The following is a 16,518-nucleotide window of genomic DNA, read 5'->3' as shown; positions in this document are numbered from 1 at the left end:
TGTACGTCTGGTTCATGGTTCCGTGACATTAGGACCAAGCCATGAATTCTGACGGTACAGGGCCATCCTCGCTACCCACGCTGGTTGCCAGACTTGATCAGCAGGATCACCTGTTGGGTCGGTTCGCTGTGGCGTTGCAAACCCTGCTTGAACGCACGGCTCATTTCGCTCCCGTTGCCGATGGGTCGGTTGTCGCTCCTGGGCCAGCTCCTACTGCCGCTCCGGTTGTTGCGCCAGAGTCTACCCCGACACCTGTTGTTGCGCCTGCGGTATTTCGGGGTATGACCGGTTCTGCCCCTCTTCCACAGCGCTTTGGGGGAGAGCCAACTCAGTGCCGAGGTTTCCTTAACCAGGTGGGCATTTATTTCGAGTTGCTGCCACATGCCTTTCCTACTGAGAGATCAAAGGTGGGCTTCTTGATCTCGCTGCTCTCGGACAAGGCCTTGGCCTGGGCCAGCCCTTTATGGGAGAACAACAATCCGGTGGTTGCCGAGTTTTCCGGTTTTGTTGCTTCTCTTCGGAAGGTATTCGATGTGCCGGCTCGTGCTGCCTCTGCTGCGAAGCTCCTTATGTCCATCAGACAGGGTTCACGATCCGTAGCTGAATACGCCATTGAGTTTCGTACCCTGGCAGCAGAGGTGGGCTGGAATAATGAGGCTCTGGTCGCTGCTTTCTCTCATGGTCTCTCGGATGCCTTGAAGGATGAGGTTGCAGCTAAGGACCTACCAGTTGAGCTCGAGTCTCTTATTTCTTTCCTGATTTTGATTGACACCAGACTCAGGGAGAGACCTTCCTTTAAGGAGAACCTGCGGAGGTCTTCTAACAGATTGGTGCCTACGTTTGCTGTCCCACCCGTGCCTCCCTCTCCTCCCACGCCTCCTGGGGATGACTTGTCTGGGGGTGAACCCATGCAGCTGGGGTTTGCTCGCCTGTCCGAGGGGGAGAGGGCACTCCGGAGACGCGAGGGCCGATGCATGTACTGTGGTCTCGGTGGGCATTTTCGGTTGGCATGTCCGAACCGTCCGGGAAACGCTCGTACCCTGAGATCCTGTCGGGGGCAGATCTTGGGTGGAGTCTCCTCGTCCCCGGTTTCCCGTGTTGACAAACCACTGATCACTGTTGTCCTCTCCTGGGTCGGGGGCTCGGTGACGACCCAGGCGTTGGTGGACTCTGGTGCTGGTGGTTTGTTCATTGATAGTGTGTTCGCTGCCGCCAATTCCATTCCTCTGCAGGCTCGAGGTTCCCCACTGGCTCTTGAGGCGATAGACGGCAGACCCCTTCTGCCGCCACACGTGACTCATGAGACCCTTCCAGTGGGGATAGCCATTGGTGCCGTTCACAGAGAGTCGGTCTGCCTCCAGGTTATTTCGTCTCCACACTACTCGGTGGTCTTGGGGTACCCCTGGCTCCAGAAGCATAATCCGACTTTCGATTGGAGATCGGTCGAGATCCTCTCGTGGTCACCGCAGTGTGGGGCTAGTTGCATCCATGGGTCTGTCAAGTTGCTGTGTACTTCCTCGGACTCTCTGTTGCCTCCTGAATACGAGGAGTACCGGGATGTATTCGATAAGGTGCGCGCGGTTGCCCTACCTCCGCACCGCCCATACGATTGTGCCATAGAGTTACAATCTGGTGCCGTTCCTCCTCGTGGCAAAGTCTATCCACTGTCGGTAGCGGAGAATGAGGCCATGGAGGAGTACGTGAGGGAGGCGCTTTCACGCGGACACATTCGCAAATCTTCGTCCCCGGCAGGGGCTGGATTTTTCTTTGTGAAAAAGAAGGGCGGTGAGTTGAGGCCTTGCATCGATTACAGGGGTCTCAATCGCATCACGATCAAGAACGCTTACCCGATACCCTTGATTTCCGAGCTGTTCGATCGCCTTAAAGGGGCCACGGTCTTTACCAAACTCGACCTGAGGGCGGCATATAACCTGGTAAGGATCAAGGCGGGCGATGAGTGGAAGACCGCGTTTAACACCAGGACCGGTCATTACGAATCCTTGGTTATGCCCTTTGGGTTGTGCAATGCGCCCGCAGTCTTTCAGGAATTCATCAACGATGTTTTCCGTGACCTGTTGCAGCAGTGTGTGGTAGTCTATTTGGATGACATCTTGGTATATTCTGAATCCATGGAGGCCCACATTCTGGATGTCAGACGAGTGTTGCAACGGTTACGAGAGAACAAGCTGTTCGGTAAGCTTGAGAAATGCGAATTTCACCGATCCCAGGTAACCTTCTTAGGTTACATCATTTCCGCTGAGGGGTTCTCCATGGATCCTGAGAAGGTTTCGGCTGTCTTACAGTGGCCCCAGCCCAGTGGTCTTCGTTCCCTGCAGCGCTTTTTGGGCTTCGCCAATTATTATCGGAAGTTCATCAGGGACTTTTCCATGCTGGCCAAGCCTCTCACGGATCTGACCAGGAAGGGCAGTAATTCCCAGGTCTGGCCGCTCGAGGCCATCCGAGCTTTTGAGGCCCTAAAGTCCGCCTTTGTGTCGGCTCCGATTCTGTCGCATCCCAACCCTGGGTTGCCCTTTGTCCTCGAGGTGGACGCGTCTGAGACGGGAGTAGGCGCCCTTCTGTCTCAGCGTAGAACACCAGAGGGTCCTCTGCTTCCTTGTGGGTTTTACTCCCGGAAACTGTCTTCCGCGGAGTGCAACTATCAGATTGGTGACAGGGAGTTATTGGCCATCGTGCAGGCCCTTAAAGAATGGAGGCACTTGCTCGAGGGTTCGGTGGTTCCGGTTCTCATCCTGACGGACCACAAGAATCTGACCTACCTTTCTGAGGCCAAGAGATTGACACCACGTCAGGCCAGATGGGCTCTGTTCTTGTCACGTTTTAATTACGTGGTCTCCTACCTACCCGGTTCCAAGAACATCAGGGCGGATGCCTTATCACGGCAGTACTCCGAGTTGTCCAGGGAGGAGTCGATTCCGACTTCGGTCATACCTCTGAATCAGATCCTGGCCGCCATTCGCACCAGCCTGACCTCTCCCCTGGGTGAGCAGATTTTGGCGGCTCAATCTGGTGCTCCCTCTGGGAGACCCAACGGCAGATGTTTTGTGCCTGAGGAGTTGCGCACTCGGTTGTTGCGAACCTACCATAACTCCAAGACCGCGGGGCATCCTGGAAAGAATCAGCTGTCCTGGGCTGTTTCACGTCTGTTCTGGTGGCCTTCCCTACGTTCCGACATCGCCGCATATGTAGCGGCATGCTCCGTTTGTGCCCAGAGTAAGTCCCCTCGGCACCTTCCGTTGGGCCTTCTGCAACCCATAGCCACCGGGGAGCGCCCATGGTCACACCTGGGGATGGATTTCATTGTGGACCTCCCTGCATCCCGAGGCCATACGGTCATTCTCATGATTGTGGATCGGTTTTCCAAAATGTGCCACTGTGTTCCTCTCAAGAAGTTACCCTCTGCACAAGAGTTGGCCACGATTTTTGCCAGGGAGGTCTTCCGGTTGCACGGTTTGCCTAAGGAGATTGTGTCGGAACGGGGGAGTCAGTTTGTGTCCAGGTTCTGGCGCGCCTTTTGCTCCCAGTTGGGGATTCATCTCTCCTTCTCCTCGGCCTACCACCCTCAGTCCAATGGGGCCGCAGAACGATCCAATCAGGCCTTGGAGCAATTCCTTCGTTGCTATGTCTCCGATCACCAAGACAATTGGGTTGACCTCCTGCCTTGGGCTGAGTTTGCCAGGAACACGGCGGTGAACTCTTCCTCTGGGACGTCTCCCTTCATGGCCAATTATGGGTTCCAACCTGCCGTGTTACCGGAGGTATTCTCTCCCCAGGATATTCCGGCTGTGGAGGATCACCTTTCCGTCCTACGTGCTTCTTGGGTACAGATCCAGAAGTCCCTTGAGGTCTCTGCGCAGCGCCAGAGATTCCAGGCTGATCGCAGACGAGCGCCTGCTCCTTCCTACCAGGTCGGAGACCGTGTATGGTTGTCCACCCGCAACCTCAACCTTCGAGTGCCCACTCCCAAGCTGGCGCCTCGCTTTGTTGGTCCCTTCCGAGTGCTTCGCAGGGTAAACCCGGTAGCCTATGCCCTTGCGCTTCCTCCTGGCATGCGGATCTCCAACGTGTTTCATGTCTCCCTGTTGAAGCCACTGGTGTGTAATCGTTTCACTTCCTCGGTTCCTCGGCCTCGTCCGGTCCAAGTGGGCAATCGTGAGGAATATGAGGTGAGCAATATCCTGGACTCACGCCTGGTCCGCGGTCGGTTGCAGTTTTTGGTCCATTGGCGTGGTTATGGTCCAGAGGAGCGTTCCTGGGTTCCCTCCGCAGATGTCCATGCTCCTGCCTTGCTCCGAGCCTTCCACGCACGCTTCCCTCAGAAACCGTTTTGTGCTCCGCGGAGGAGGGGCCCTTGAGGGGGAGGTACTGTCATGGTCTTACCTGCTTGCTGCTCTCCTTCGTTTGACATGTGCTGGCGGCCATCTTGGGTCCTGGGTTTCTTGTAGCCTTCCACCCTGCGGCTCCTCCTTCCCCTGGGAGGAGCTGGATGCCTAGCTCATATATATAGGAGGTCTGTGGCTTCAGTTCCTTGCTTGGTCCTCTTGTGTTCACATGCTTCTAAGACTGCTGCTGCTTCTGGTTCCTGATCCTGGCTTCGTCTGACTACCCTGCTGGTTCCTGATCCTGGCTTCGTCTGACTACCCTGCTGGTTCCTGATCCTGGCTTCGTCTGACTACCCTGCTGGTTCCTGATCCTGGCTTCGTCTGACTACCCTTCTGGTTCCTGACCTCTGGCTTCGCAAAGACTCTGCTCGGTTTCACCATCCGTTTGGACTTTTGCTTTACAGCTTTATTTTCAATAAAGCCTTCTATTTTCACTTATCTCTTGTTGTACGTCTGGTTCATGGTTCCGTGACAACCTACGCCTATCCACATCAAGGCTATCGACTCCACTCCCCTGGTGGGTGGTACGGTGAGGTTGTGTACCTCAGAGATTTCTTTAACTGTGGGGGTGTGTCACTCTGAGAAATGCTCCCTGTTAGTCCTGGAGAACCTACCGGTGGAAGTGGTACTAGGGATTCCTTGGCTCCAATTACACAATCCCACTATAGATTGGACCAGAGGGGAGTTGGTGAGATTGGGACCTAAGTGCGACTCATGCTTGTCTGTAGTACAGGTTGGGGTCTCAGTAGAATCCATTATATTACCCGTAGTCATTAAGGAATATACAGATGTGTTCTCATCATCGACCCCGGAGGCTCTACCACCCCATAGACCTTATGATTGCGCCATAGAATTAGTAGAGGGTGCCAGGTTTCCTAAGGGGCGTATTTATAATCTTTCTAAGCCCGAACGCAAGGCCATCAAGGATTATATCAGAGAGAGTCTCATTAAGGGGCACATTAGACCCTCTGTCTCTCCGATGGGGGCAGGGTTTTTCTTTGTTAAGAAGAAGGATGGTGGTCTCAGACCGTGTATCGATTACCGGAAATTAATCCCAGGAATCAGATTTGTTTAACCAGGTACTAGGGGCGGCCTGGTTTTCTAAGATTGACCTGAAAGGAGCATATAACTTAATCCGAATCAAGGAGGGAGACGAATGGAAGACAGCGTTTAATACTCCGGCTGGGCACTTTGAATATCTGGTTATGCCTTTTGGACTCAGCAACGCCCCAGCTGTGTTCCAAAACTTTATGAACGATATTGTCAGGGAGTTCTTGGGTAAATTTGTCATTGTCTACCTTGACGACATTTTTTCTCCCCTGATTTCGAATCTCATGTGTTTCATGTTAGACAAGTGTTGGAGGTTTTGAAGGAGAATCAGTTATCCGCTAAACAAGAGAAATGTGTCTTTGGGGTACAGGAGATACTATTTCTAGATCATGTTCTGACTCCTCACTCCTTCAAAAAGGATCTTAGTATGGTACTAGCAATTAAGGGATGGGTAAGACCAACATCCTTAAAGGCCTTACAACGTTTCCTAGAGTTTGCCAATTTCTACCGTAAATTCATTTTAAAAAAAATCGGTAATTGCTAGACCGTTGACCAATCTCACTAAGAGGGGGGTGGATTTGGAGGATTGGTCTACTGAGGCCTTAACTTCATTTGAAACCCTAAAGAAGGCATTCAGTAGCGCTCCCATTCTGATTCAGCCAGATCAGGAGAAACCTTTTATTGTAGAGGTAGATGCGTCCGAGGACGGGGCAGGGGCGGTCCTCTCACAAGGTCCCGTTGTGCCTTCTTTTCCAAAAAATTTTCCCCCACCGAGAGAAACTATGACATAGGGAATTGTGAATTGCTGGCCATTAAATGGGCGTTTGAGGAGTGGAGGCATTTTCTGGAGGGGGCAAAACATTGTGTCACCGATCATAAGAACCTAATGTTTCTTGAGTCTGCTAAGAGGTTAAATCCCTGTCAAACCAGATGGACATTGTTTTTTATACGTTTTGATTTATCCATCACTTTCAGGCCACGGAAACGTGAAGGCTGACGCATTGTCTCTGAGTTTCTGTGCGTTTCAGCCTACGGATGCACCACCTGAACCCATTCTACCAGCTAATATCTTCGTAGCAGCCTTGACCCAGGATATCACGACTCTCATTAAGGCTGAACAACATCTGGCCCCGGCACCCACCCCAACAGATAAGTTGTTTGTTCCCATACAGTTTTCTCCAACTGTTGGGTGAGTGTCATGATTCAGCTTTTTGTGGACATCCTGGTATTTAGGGCACTAAGGAGCTGGTATCTAGGTCATATTGGTGGCCTACTTTAATTAGGGATGTCAAGTCCTATGTGTCGGCCTGCGAGGTTTGTGCTGGTCTAAAACCCCTAGGACTCGCCATGCTGGTGACCTACGACCCGTACCCATTCCCAGAAGACCCTGGTCCCATATCTCAATGGACTTTATCACTGACCTGCCGCCTGCGAAATGTAAGACTGTGGTTTGGGTAGTGGTCGATAGGTTTAGCAAAATGGTTTATTTTATTCCCCTGTCTAAACTCCCGAATGCTAAAACCCTGGTGTCTATATTTGTGAAGCAGATTGTACGGTTACATGGTATTCCGGAGAATATTGTATCTGACAGGGGTGAGCAGTTTGTGTCCAGGTTTTGGAGGGCTTTCTGTCAGAAATGCCAGATTTCATTGTCTTTTTCGTCTGCCTATCACCCAGAAAGTAATGGGCAGACTGAACGCCTTAATCAGTCGGTGGAACAATTCCTTAGGTCATATGTTGCTGATGACCAGCAATTATGGGTTAAATACCTTCCGTTGGCCGAGTTTGTTCTGAATAACCGTGTTAATTCTTCTGCTGGTTGTCTCCCCGTTTTTTTGTAACTATGGTTTCTGTGAGGAATATGGATTAATATTTACTGTCAGCCATGTCCTCACACCCCCATTTGCTGACAGATACCGGAGGTAGTGAACTCCACAGGAGGGCCCTGCTTCAAAGCCCCAGGCCTGATTGTCATCTGATGCACCTCTTGGCATGTTCAGTGTACATGCAAAATTAGTTTCCACCCCCCCAGGGGGTCCAGGCTTCAAGGAGAAGGTCACACCTCACCTCCACCAGTTTGGAGCCAACTGAATCCTGCAGGAAAACCCCCAGCAGGGGGTATCCGCCCTTGCCCCGGATCAATGAAACCTCCCAGACATGTTGGCACCTACAATTCATAAGGAATTATGAACCGCCTGGCCATCGCAGGCGCAAACCGGATACATATTTGTGTCCCGGTGGCCACGAGGTACGTTCCCATGGTCTTTGGTTAATGGGACGAGGTCAGGGTAGGGAGTGTGACGGTATCATCCGTGTCACCGTCTAGTATTCCCTTCTCCCCTTGAAATAGCACCGCCAAGTAATCCACAGAGCAATAGATTGCTATTATCGCTAGTATCGCTGGTATCGCCAAATAAGTCTATACATTAGCCCAAGCTGAATGCTAGAAATACTTTACTGGAAGGCTTCACATTGAAAAAATACAATTGCTTTTATCCCCTGCTCCCATGCAAGGGAGACACCCACAACAAACATACATTAACCCATAACACAAAGGTTACAACCCACATAGACACCATGGTTAACATAATCAACACAGGCAGGAGAATACACATTGCCCTCTGTCCTGAGAGACAATCGAATTACAACTCGGTTGTCTCCAGGACAGAGGACAATCGCCAATACACACAGAGAGACAATGGAACAGACATCACTTACTCAAACATACAATGTCCCACCCTTTACAATACACATAGACATTTAACACATCCCAAAATGACACAAATTAGACCAGGAATTCAAAAGTTAGTACAAGTCCCTTTGGCCTAGCTGTACTCATGGGTTTTCTGCACAAAACCGGTGCATACAACATGGGACCATAATCGCATGGTAAGAGGCTGGCAAGTAGTCCTTTCCAAGCACTCGTGGCAACCTCAAAAGAGGGGAGTTTGTCACATATCTTCCCTTTGTGGTTAAGACTAAACAGGTATCTGACCTCCTGTCGGTCAGTACCTGGATTAGTCGGGAAGCCCACCCACACAGAAACATTAGCAGAGTTGCCCACCCACGGTAAATAGTTAACAGGGTAGCTCACCCACCAGGGACAGTACTGGTCTGTAGGTCCCAGGTTGTGGTGAAACAGTTCCGCATCCTCAGTCTCCCTGGTGCAGCTAGGCAAACCGCTGGGGCTACTTGGGGAAAAGCGGCCAGCGGTGTTCTGCACTGATGCCAGCACTTCTGCTGGGGCGAGGGGGGTGCACGTCAGTCCTGTAACAAGGGGGTCGATGGAGCAGAGGCTAGCGGCGCTCTGCCCTGATGCCAGCTCTTCTGCTGGGGTGAGGGGGGTGCAATCCAGTCCTGTAACAAGGGGGTCGGTGGAGCAGAGGCTAGCGGCGCTCTTCTCGGATGCCAGCTCTTCCGCTGGGAAGGGATCAGTGGGTATCGCAGGCTCATCCCCTGCCAACAGAACTCGGCTGGAGGGATCAGTGGGCATCGCAGGCTCATCCCCTGCCCCCAGAACTCGGTTGGGAAGTAGCTGGGAAGGGGAGGGCTCGCTTACCTCCTCCTCCTGATATCCCTGCGGAGATGGCTGGGGATCTGGACCGACCGTTCCCCTTTTCCCGGTATCTCCGGCTGCTGTTGGAAGGTGAGGCCGGTTGCCTCTCCTCCCCAGGACTCTGGTTGCTGTAGGGCAGAGGGACCCAGCATCTCCTCCCCCTGGAACTCAGGTTGCCGCTGGGGAGAGAGACCGGTTGTCTCCTCTCCCTGTGATATGCACTGCCGCTGGAGATCTGGGCAGGCGGCCCAGCATCCCTGTAGGGCTGGTAGAGAGACCTCGGTCCCATCTCCACCTGCCATCTGTGGGCCCTCCCAGGACAAGTCTATGAGGTTGCTCACCTCTGAGGTTGGTTGGGCAAAAGAGGGTATAATTTCCAGGCAATCCTCTGGGCTGAGGGATGGTGGTTGAGCTAGGTTGAACAGTTGACGGTAGCTCTGCTCCAGCTCCCACTCCATGGTGACTAGATGAATCAGGTCTGGCCCAAGGTCGTCCGCTCGGGGTAGGCCCAGCTCGGTTTCCCTGATGTCGTGGATGTCCCAGAACCGACATTCTGTGGGGCATCCAAAGTCATCGCCCTCATCAAAGGCTTCCCACAGTAAGCCCGGACCATTATAATCCTCTCCCTCCGGCAGATAGTGGTTAGTCATCCATGGGTTGCGCTGGGTGGCATACCACTTTAGTGCCCGATATGCTTTGTCCAGCCACAACTCCCTCCAACTCAGGGTCCACAGTTCTGTCACCCACTCAGCCAAGGGTTGCTTTCCTAGGAAGGGTGACCGCAGGGTCACGAGTACCTGGAGCCTCTGTTCCTCACTGGGAAGACTCTCTCTCCACTGCCGCTTTACCTCCTCCAAAGCGTCATACCACAGCCCCTTTCGAATGGCATCTCTGTAGTCCATACAACATGGGACCATAATCGCATGGTAAGAGGCTGGCAACTAGTCCTTTCCAAGCACTTGTGGCAACCTCAAAAGAGGGGAGTTTGTCACAGGGAGATATCCGTATCTCCCCATAGAAACCACATAACGGTACCAGGTTTGGGCTCTACTTGTAGCCGGAACCCAGGCAGGTCCATTGGTCCCAGAACCATCTCCCTATGACCCTCTGGTCTGGAGCTATGAACCCTAAAGGGTTTTGTGGGTCATTTGCTGCCAGCCCAGAAGAGGGGGAGTGGACCCCTCCCTGAGGCCGAGAGGGGAGGGGCTGGCTACAGGTTAAAAGTCTGGTGCCAGCAAGTAGGCGCGTCTTTCTCTGAAGAGGGGTCACATCCTACAAATGTGTTTAGAGGGACCCAGGAAATAGCTGAGATCACGGCCCTTCATGTGGACTCTAGCAAAGAACATCTCACAACTAAATGGAACTTTCATCTTATCCGGTAACTGACTTTTACACTGCTTAACCCTGTTGTAACCATATAACCTGTAATCTGTAACCTCAGACCACTGGATATATTGTCTGTGTATATTGTAGTGTGCCCATACGGCGATTAAATCTATAATTTAATCTTGTGCTATCTTGTATCTCGATCGCGAATCCCCACGTCCGTGTTTTGGCCTAGTTATAAGCGACCGCGGGTTGGTTTCTGACCCTATATAATCCCGTTAGCGGACCGGGCTTATATCAAACTAGAACTGGTGGCAGATATCCAGGCTGAGGAGTCGCTGTTTCACTGCGGCAGTGAAAAGGCTCTCTCAGCTTGTTGCCTCTCTGTGCCCGCGTGGACAGGAGGTGTGTGTAAGCTATACCAACCTGACCTTACGTGCTCCACTGGAGGGCGTAACTTCACATTTTTGGTAGACCCGTGACCATACCACGTCTGGTGAGCTCGACGTAGTTGACGTCGAGTGGGCACGAGGTGTGGTATTCATCACATATTGGTGGCAGCAAAGTGGGATCAAGATACTAGTGTGTGTGAGTGTGAGACCCATACTCCCAGACACTAAAGACGACCAGCAGTAGCTCTTGTCGCTGGAGTCTTAAGATCAGCTCAACACTAGACAGTCTGAGTGCAGATACAATAAGGTGTGTGGGCATCAGGTTGCAGTCTGTGTCAGTGATCATCCGTTGCAATGACGGCCAGTATCACAAGGAGCAAAGCTAGGGAGATGGCCGATGCTTTGAATGGTGGCGGAGAGGAGGTGGAAGGCGAGGGGGAGCACAGCCAAAGCTCCCCAAGAAGCCAGTCGCCAGAGGTGAGATCCGTGGTGGACCTCACTCCACCTGCCCATCCCCCCAGCCAAGCTGGCTCAGCTGCTCTCCTACAAGCTGCCATGGACCATCTCCAGGCTGGAGACCAGGCAGCAGCTGAGCTCCTCCTGGCGACTGCAGAGCGTCGCGAGCAAGCACAGGCCGAGCGTGAGTACCAGCTACAAATGCTCAAGTTGAAGCTTCAATTCCAGCAGCCCTCCCCAGCCCAATGTGAGTCTCCAGAGGTCCGGATTCCCAAACTACGGGCGGAGAATTTTCCCCTACTGGACAAAGATGGGGACCTGGACACTTTTTTGTTGGCATTTGAGACAGCCTGCCATCAATACCAGCTGCCAGAGGACCAGTGGGTCAGATTCCTCACGCCACGGCTCAGGGGAAAAGCCCTTGAAATCTTCGGGTACCTGCCCAGCGAGACCATCCTGAGCTATGAGGACATCAAACAGGCTCTGGTCAGGCAGTATAACTTAACCCCTGAGTCGTACCGTAAAAGGCTCAGGAATTTGCACTGGGGTTCTACTCAGAGCTGGGCCGATCACATGCGGGCCTTGCTGAGAGCGGTCGACCAATGGACCACCGGGTTGGAGCTCTCCACCGTCTAGCAGCTGAAGGAGCTCATCGCCACAGAACAGTTCTTGTGGAACTGCCCAGAGGATCTCCAGCAGTACCTCCGTGACCGGAAGCCAAAGGGGGCCTCCGCAAGAGTGGCCCTGGCCGATGAATACACCAACAACAGGACTTCAGAGGCACGGAAACCTGTCGGCTGGAGAGGGGGTAAGACGCACGCTGCACCTGCTACCCCTGCCCCTAGGCCCAAGTGGGCACCGGCCCCTGCTGCACTTTCCACGTCGGTGGGGGAACCCCGACTGTGTCACCTGTGTAAGCAGCCAGGACACTTCAAAGCCATGTGTCCCCAGCGCCCGAGGGATCCGTCCCAGTCATCAACCCGGAAACCGTCCACTGTGTTGTGTGTGGGTGGGGGTGGTGGGAGGTCCCTTGACAATGTTCAACCGGTCACCGTGGGCCAGGCCGTGGCCATGGGACTTAGAGACACCGGCGCTGAAATGACACTGGTACGGCCTGAACTGGTGGCACCCCATGATTTACTGCCTGGGAGATCCCTCATTGTCTCCGGGATTGGAGGAGTAGAACCGTTGCTGCCCGTCTCCAAGGTCTATTTGGACTGGGGCGCCGGCCGAGGAGTAAGGGAGGTGGGGGTATCCGCAAATATCCCCGCCAGTGTTTTGCTGGGGACAGACCTGGGGCTGCTTGTGTCTAAGTATGTGGCCGCTGACCCCCCGATGTCCGATTCCCCAGAATGTGATGTACCTGTAATGCCCCCCCCCCCCCCCTGATGATACTGTGAATGTACCTACCATGCCTGTTTTTGGGGATGTGGGGGTGGGGGATGTAATGAGTGCCTCTCCCCTTAGTGGGGAGGGGGTCATTCCTGCCAGCTGGGCTGAAACCCCAGGCTGTGGCCAGCAAGCCTGCTGGACCCTGTTGTCCTCCAGTGTGGTGACTGAGGGGACAAGCAGGGGGCAGACAGCTGGGGGGGGGAGGAGGATGCAAATGAGGTCAGGGCTGTCCCAGGAGAAGTAGGGGTGCCAGGTGAAGCCTCAGTGCAGGGTTCCTCCCCCACTGGGATGTCCGAGGGCTAGGTTAGTCCGCCTGGACTGGCGACTTGGTCGGGAGCCGAGGCAAAGCAGGCCCTACCAGCAGTGGCAGCGGCCATAGCTGCTGTCACGCGCAGTGGGAGTGCTGGGGCCCTAGGGGCCCCTCAGGGGTCTGATGGCTTTCCCCCTTCTGACCAAGTGGCTGCCGAGTCAGAGGGAGGCCAGGAGACAGGTCCCGGAGACCTGACAGGGGACGTGGCAGTCTCGTCTATTCTGGCCACGTCCAGTCAGGAGTTTCAGGCAGCGTTAGCGGCTGACGCCAGCCTGAACGCTTTCAAGGAGCAAGCGGAACAGCCCCCTTCGGACTCAGACCTCGAGCGGATGGTCTGGGACCAAGGACGGCTGTATCGGGTCATGGTCCAGCCGGGCTCACGGGAGGCATGGCCTAGGGACCGACAGCTAGTGGTACCCTATCAGTTCAGGACAGAGTTGTTGCAGGTTGCGCATGAGATTCCGATGGCTGGACACCTAGGGATCGCTAAAACAATGGCCAGATTAGCCCAGCATTTCTACTGGCCAAAGATGGGGGCTGATGTGGTTGCCTACTGCCGTTCATGTGACACCTGCCAGTGGGTGGGGAAGGCGGGGCGGCTCCCCAAAGCCCCACTGGTAACGCTGCCCATAATTGAAGAGCCTTTCAGGAGGGTGGCTGTGGATCTCATTGGACCGCTGTCCATTCCCAGCAGCTCCGGGAAACGCTTCATATTGACGGTAGTAGACTATGCCACCCGGTACCCGGAGGCGGTAGCCTTGTCATCCATTCGGGCCGACAAGGTGGCTACTGCCTTGCTGGAGATTTTCTCCAGAGTGGGCTTTCCCCAGGAAATGCTCACCGACCGGGGGACCCAGTTCATGTCGCAATTGATGGAGTCCCTCTGTAGGCAAACACAGGTGCAACATCTGGTGACCAGCCCGTACCACCCACAGACAAACGGCCTGTGTGAACGATTTAATGGCACCTTAAAGCAGATGCTTAAGATGTTGGTCGACTCCCACGGGCGTGACTGGGAGCGGTACCTCCCACATCTACTGTTTGCCTAACGAGAGGTCCCACAGGCCTCCACAGGGTTCTCCCCCTTCGAGCTCCTGTACAGGCGACGTGTGCAGGGGCCCCTGGCTCTGGTGAAAGAGGCCTGGGAGGGAGAGGTAGCCATCCCTGGAGTGTCGGTCGTCGAGTATGTCATGCGCTTCCGGAACAAGATGCAGGCCTTGTCGCAGCTGGTGCACGATAATATGGAGCGGGCCCAGGCCGACCAGAAGCGATGGTATGACCAGAATGCTTGTGAGAGTACCTAGTGGGGTGGGTCAGAAGGTATGGGTACTGGTCCCCGTACCTCAGGGCAAGCTTCAGGCGGCCTGGGAAGGCCCGTACCTCGTGCATCAGCGCCTCAATGCCGTGATGTACCTGGTCACCCTGGACCACGCCCGAGGAAGGCAGAAGGCCTTCCACGTGAACATGATGAAGGCTCATCATGAGAGGGAGGCATGTGCCCTCCCTGTCTGCAACCTCCCCGAAGAGGGGGAGGAGGAAACCCTCCTGGACATGCTTACCCAGGTGAAGGCGGGTGGGTCCATCGAGGATGTGGAGGTGGGCCAACAGCTCTTGAAGGACCAAAGGTCCCAGCTGTGGGCCACCCTTCACCCCTTCTGGGAGTTGTTTAGCAACAAGCCCGGAAGGACGGAGTTGGCCGTCCATCACGTGGACACTAGGGATCACCCCCCAATCCGGTGTTCAGCATATCGGGTTTCCTTGGAGGTGCAGCAACACATGCGCCAGGAGATTGACGAGATGCTGAAGTTGGGGGTCATCCAGGCATCCAACAGCGCTTGGGCCTCGCCTGTGGTCCTCGTCCCAAAGAAGGACCGGACCACCCGATTCTGCATGGACTACAGGGGACTCAACGCTGTCTCGGTCACCAATGCGTACCCTATGCCACGCATCGATGACCTGCTCGATCAGTTGGCCGGGGCCTGACCATCATGGATCTGAGCCGGGGGTACTGGCAGATTCCCCTGACCCAGGAGGCGCGGGAACGCTCTGTCTTTATCACCCCCTTTGGATTGTACGAATCCACGGTAATGCCGTTCGGCATGAAGAATGCCCCTGCCACTTTTCAGCGGATGGTCAACACGCTGCTTAAGGGACTTGAAGAGTACGCGGCCGCGTACCTGGATGACATTGCCGTCTTCAGTCCCACCTGGGAGGATCACCTACAGCACCTGACGCAGGTGCTGGGGTGGATCCACCAGGCAGGCTTGACCATCAAGCCGGAAAAGTGCCAGCTGGGCATGAGCGAGGTCCACTACCTGGGGCATCGGGTAGGCGGGGGGACCCTTAAGCCAGAGCCTGGGAAAGTGGATGCTATCGCATCCTGGCCCACCCCCAGGACCAAGAAACAGGTGATGTCCTTCCTGGGCACCGCCGAGTACTATAGGAGGTTCGTCCCCCACTATAGTATCCTGGCGAAGCCCTTGACGGACCTCACCAAGAAGAAGCTGCCCTCCGCAGTCGATTGGACGAACGACTGCGAGACAGCCTTCCGAGCGCTGAAGGCCGCCCTCTTGAGCTTCCCTGTACTACAGGCGGCCGACTTCACGCTGCCGTTTATAGTGCAGACCGACGCCAGTGATTTTGGCCTCGGTGCCGTACTCAGCTAGGTTGACACTACGGGCCAGGAACACCCCGTTCTGTACCTGAGTCAGAAGCTCCTGCCGAGGGAGGTGCCGTACTCCACAATGGAGAAGGAGTGCCTGGCAATTGTCTGGGCCCTGCAACGGTTGCAGCCGTATTTATACGGGTGCCGCTTCACGGTGGAGACCGACCACAACCCCCTCAGCTGGTTAAACACTGTATCCGGGAAGAATGGGAGGCTGCTGCTCTCCTGCAGTATCACTTGACCATTCGCCACAAAAGGGGCCGTGACCACGGGAACGCCAATGGGCTATCCCGACAAGGAGAGGGTGCGGATGGGCGCACGGGGGAACACAGGAATGTGCTTCCCCCTGGCGCCCTCTAAAAGGGGGAGGTGTGAGGAATATGGATTAATATTTACTGTCAGCCATGTCCTCACACCCTCATTTGCTGACAGATAGCGGAGGTAGTGAACTCCACAGGAGGGCCCTGCTTCAAAGCCCCAGGCCTGATTGTCATCTGATGCACCTCTTGGCATGTTCAGTGTACATGCAAAATTAGTTTCCACCCCCCCAGGGGGTCCAGGCTTCAAGGAGAAGGTCACACCACACCTCCGCCAGTTTGGAGCCAACTGAATCCTGCACGAAAACCCCCAGCAGGGGGTATCCGCCCTTGCCCCGGATCAATGAAACCTCCCAGACATGTTGGCACCTACCTTTCATAAGGAATTATGAACCGCCTGGCCATCGCAGGCGCAAACCGGATACATATTTGTGTGCCGGTGGCCACTAGGTACGTTCCCATGGTCTTTGGTTAATGGGACGAGGTCAGGGTAGGGAGATATCCGTATCTGCCCATAGAAACCACATAACAGTACCAGGTTTGGGCTCTACTTGTAGCCGGAACCCAGGCAGGTCCATTGGTCCCAGAACCATCTCCCTATGACCCGTTGGTCTGGAGCTATGAACCCTAAAGGGTTTTGTGGGTCATTTGCTG

At 54.5% G+C, this 16,518-nt stretch overlaps 1 protein-coding gene across 1 annotated transcript; it reads left to right on the top strand.

Annotated features, from left to right (window-relative positions):
• Window positions 1–14,870: 14,870 nt before the first annotated feature.
• Window positions 14,871–15,548, top strand: LOC120990896 (uncharacterized mitochondrial protein AtMg00860-like). Its single transcript, XM_040419801.1, has 2 exons — window positions 14,871–14,953; window positions 15,083–15,548. Exons 1-2 carry the CDS (start codon window positions 14,871–14,873, stop codon window positions 15,546–15,548), a joined length of 549 nt encoding a protein of 182 aa, XP_040275735.1.
• The last annotated feature ends 970 nt before the right edge of the window (window positions 15,549–16,518 follow it).

This window comes from Bufo bufo, chromosome 1 (assembly GCF_905171765.1).
Source record: "Bufo bufo chromosome 1, aBufBuf1.1, whole genome shotgun sequence".
Lineage (NCBI taxonomy): Eukaryota > Metazoa > Chordata > Amphibia > Anura > Bufonidae > Bufo > Bufo bufo.
The sequence above is the reverse complement of the archived record's forward strand: the minus strand, read 5'-3'. Positions and strand labels throughout refer to the sequence as shown.

Bases quoted from the DNA above. Each gene is read 5' to 3' on its own strand.
- LOC120990896 (XM_040419801.1), top strand. From the start codon at position 14,871: ATGGATCTGAGCCGGGGGTACTGGCAGATTCCCCTGACCCAGGAGGCG. The intron at 14,954-15,082 runs GTACGAATCCAC...TGCCGTCTTCAG, and splicing joins TTTATCACCCCCTTTGGATT to TCCCACCTGGGAGGATCACC.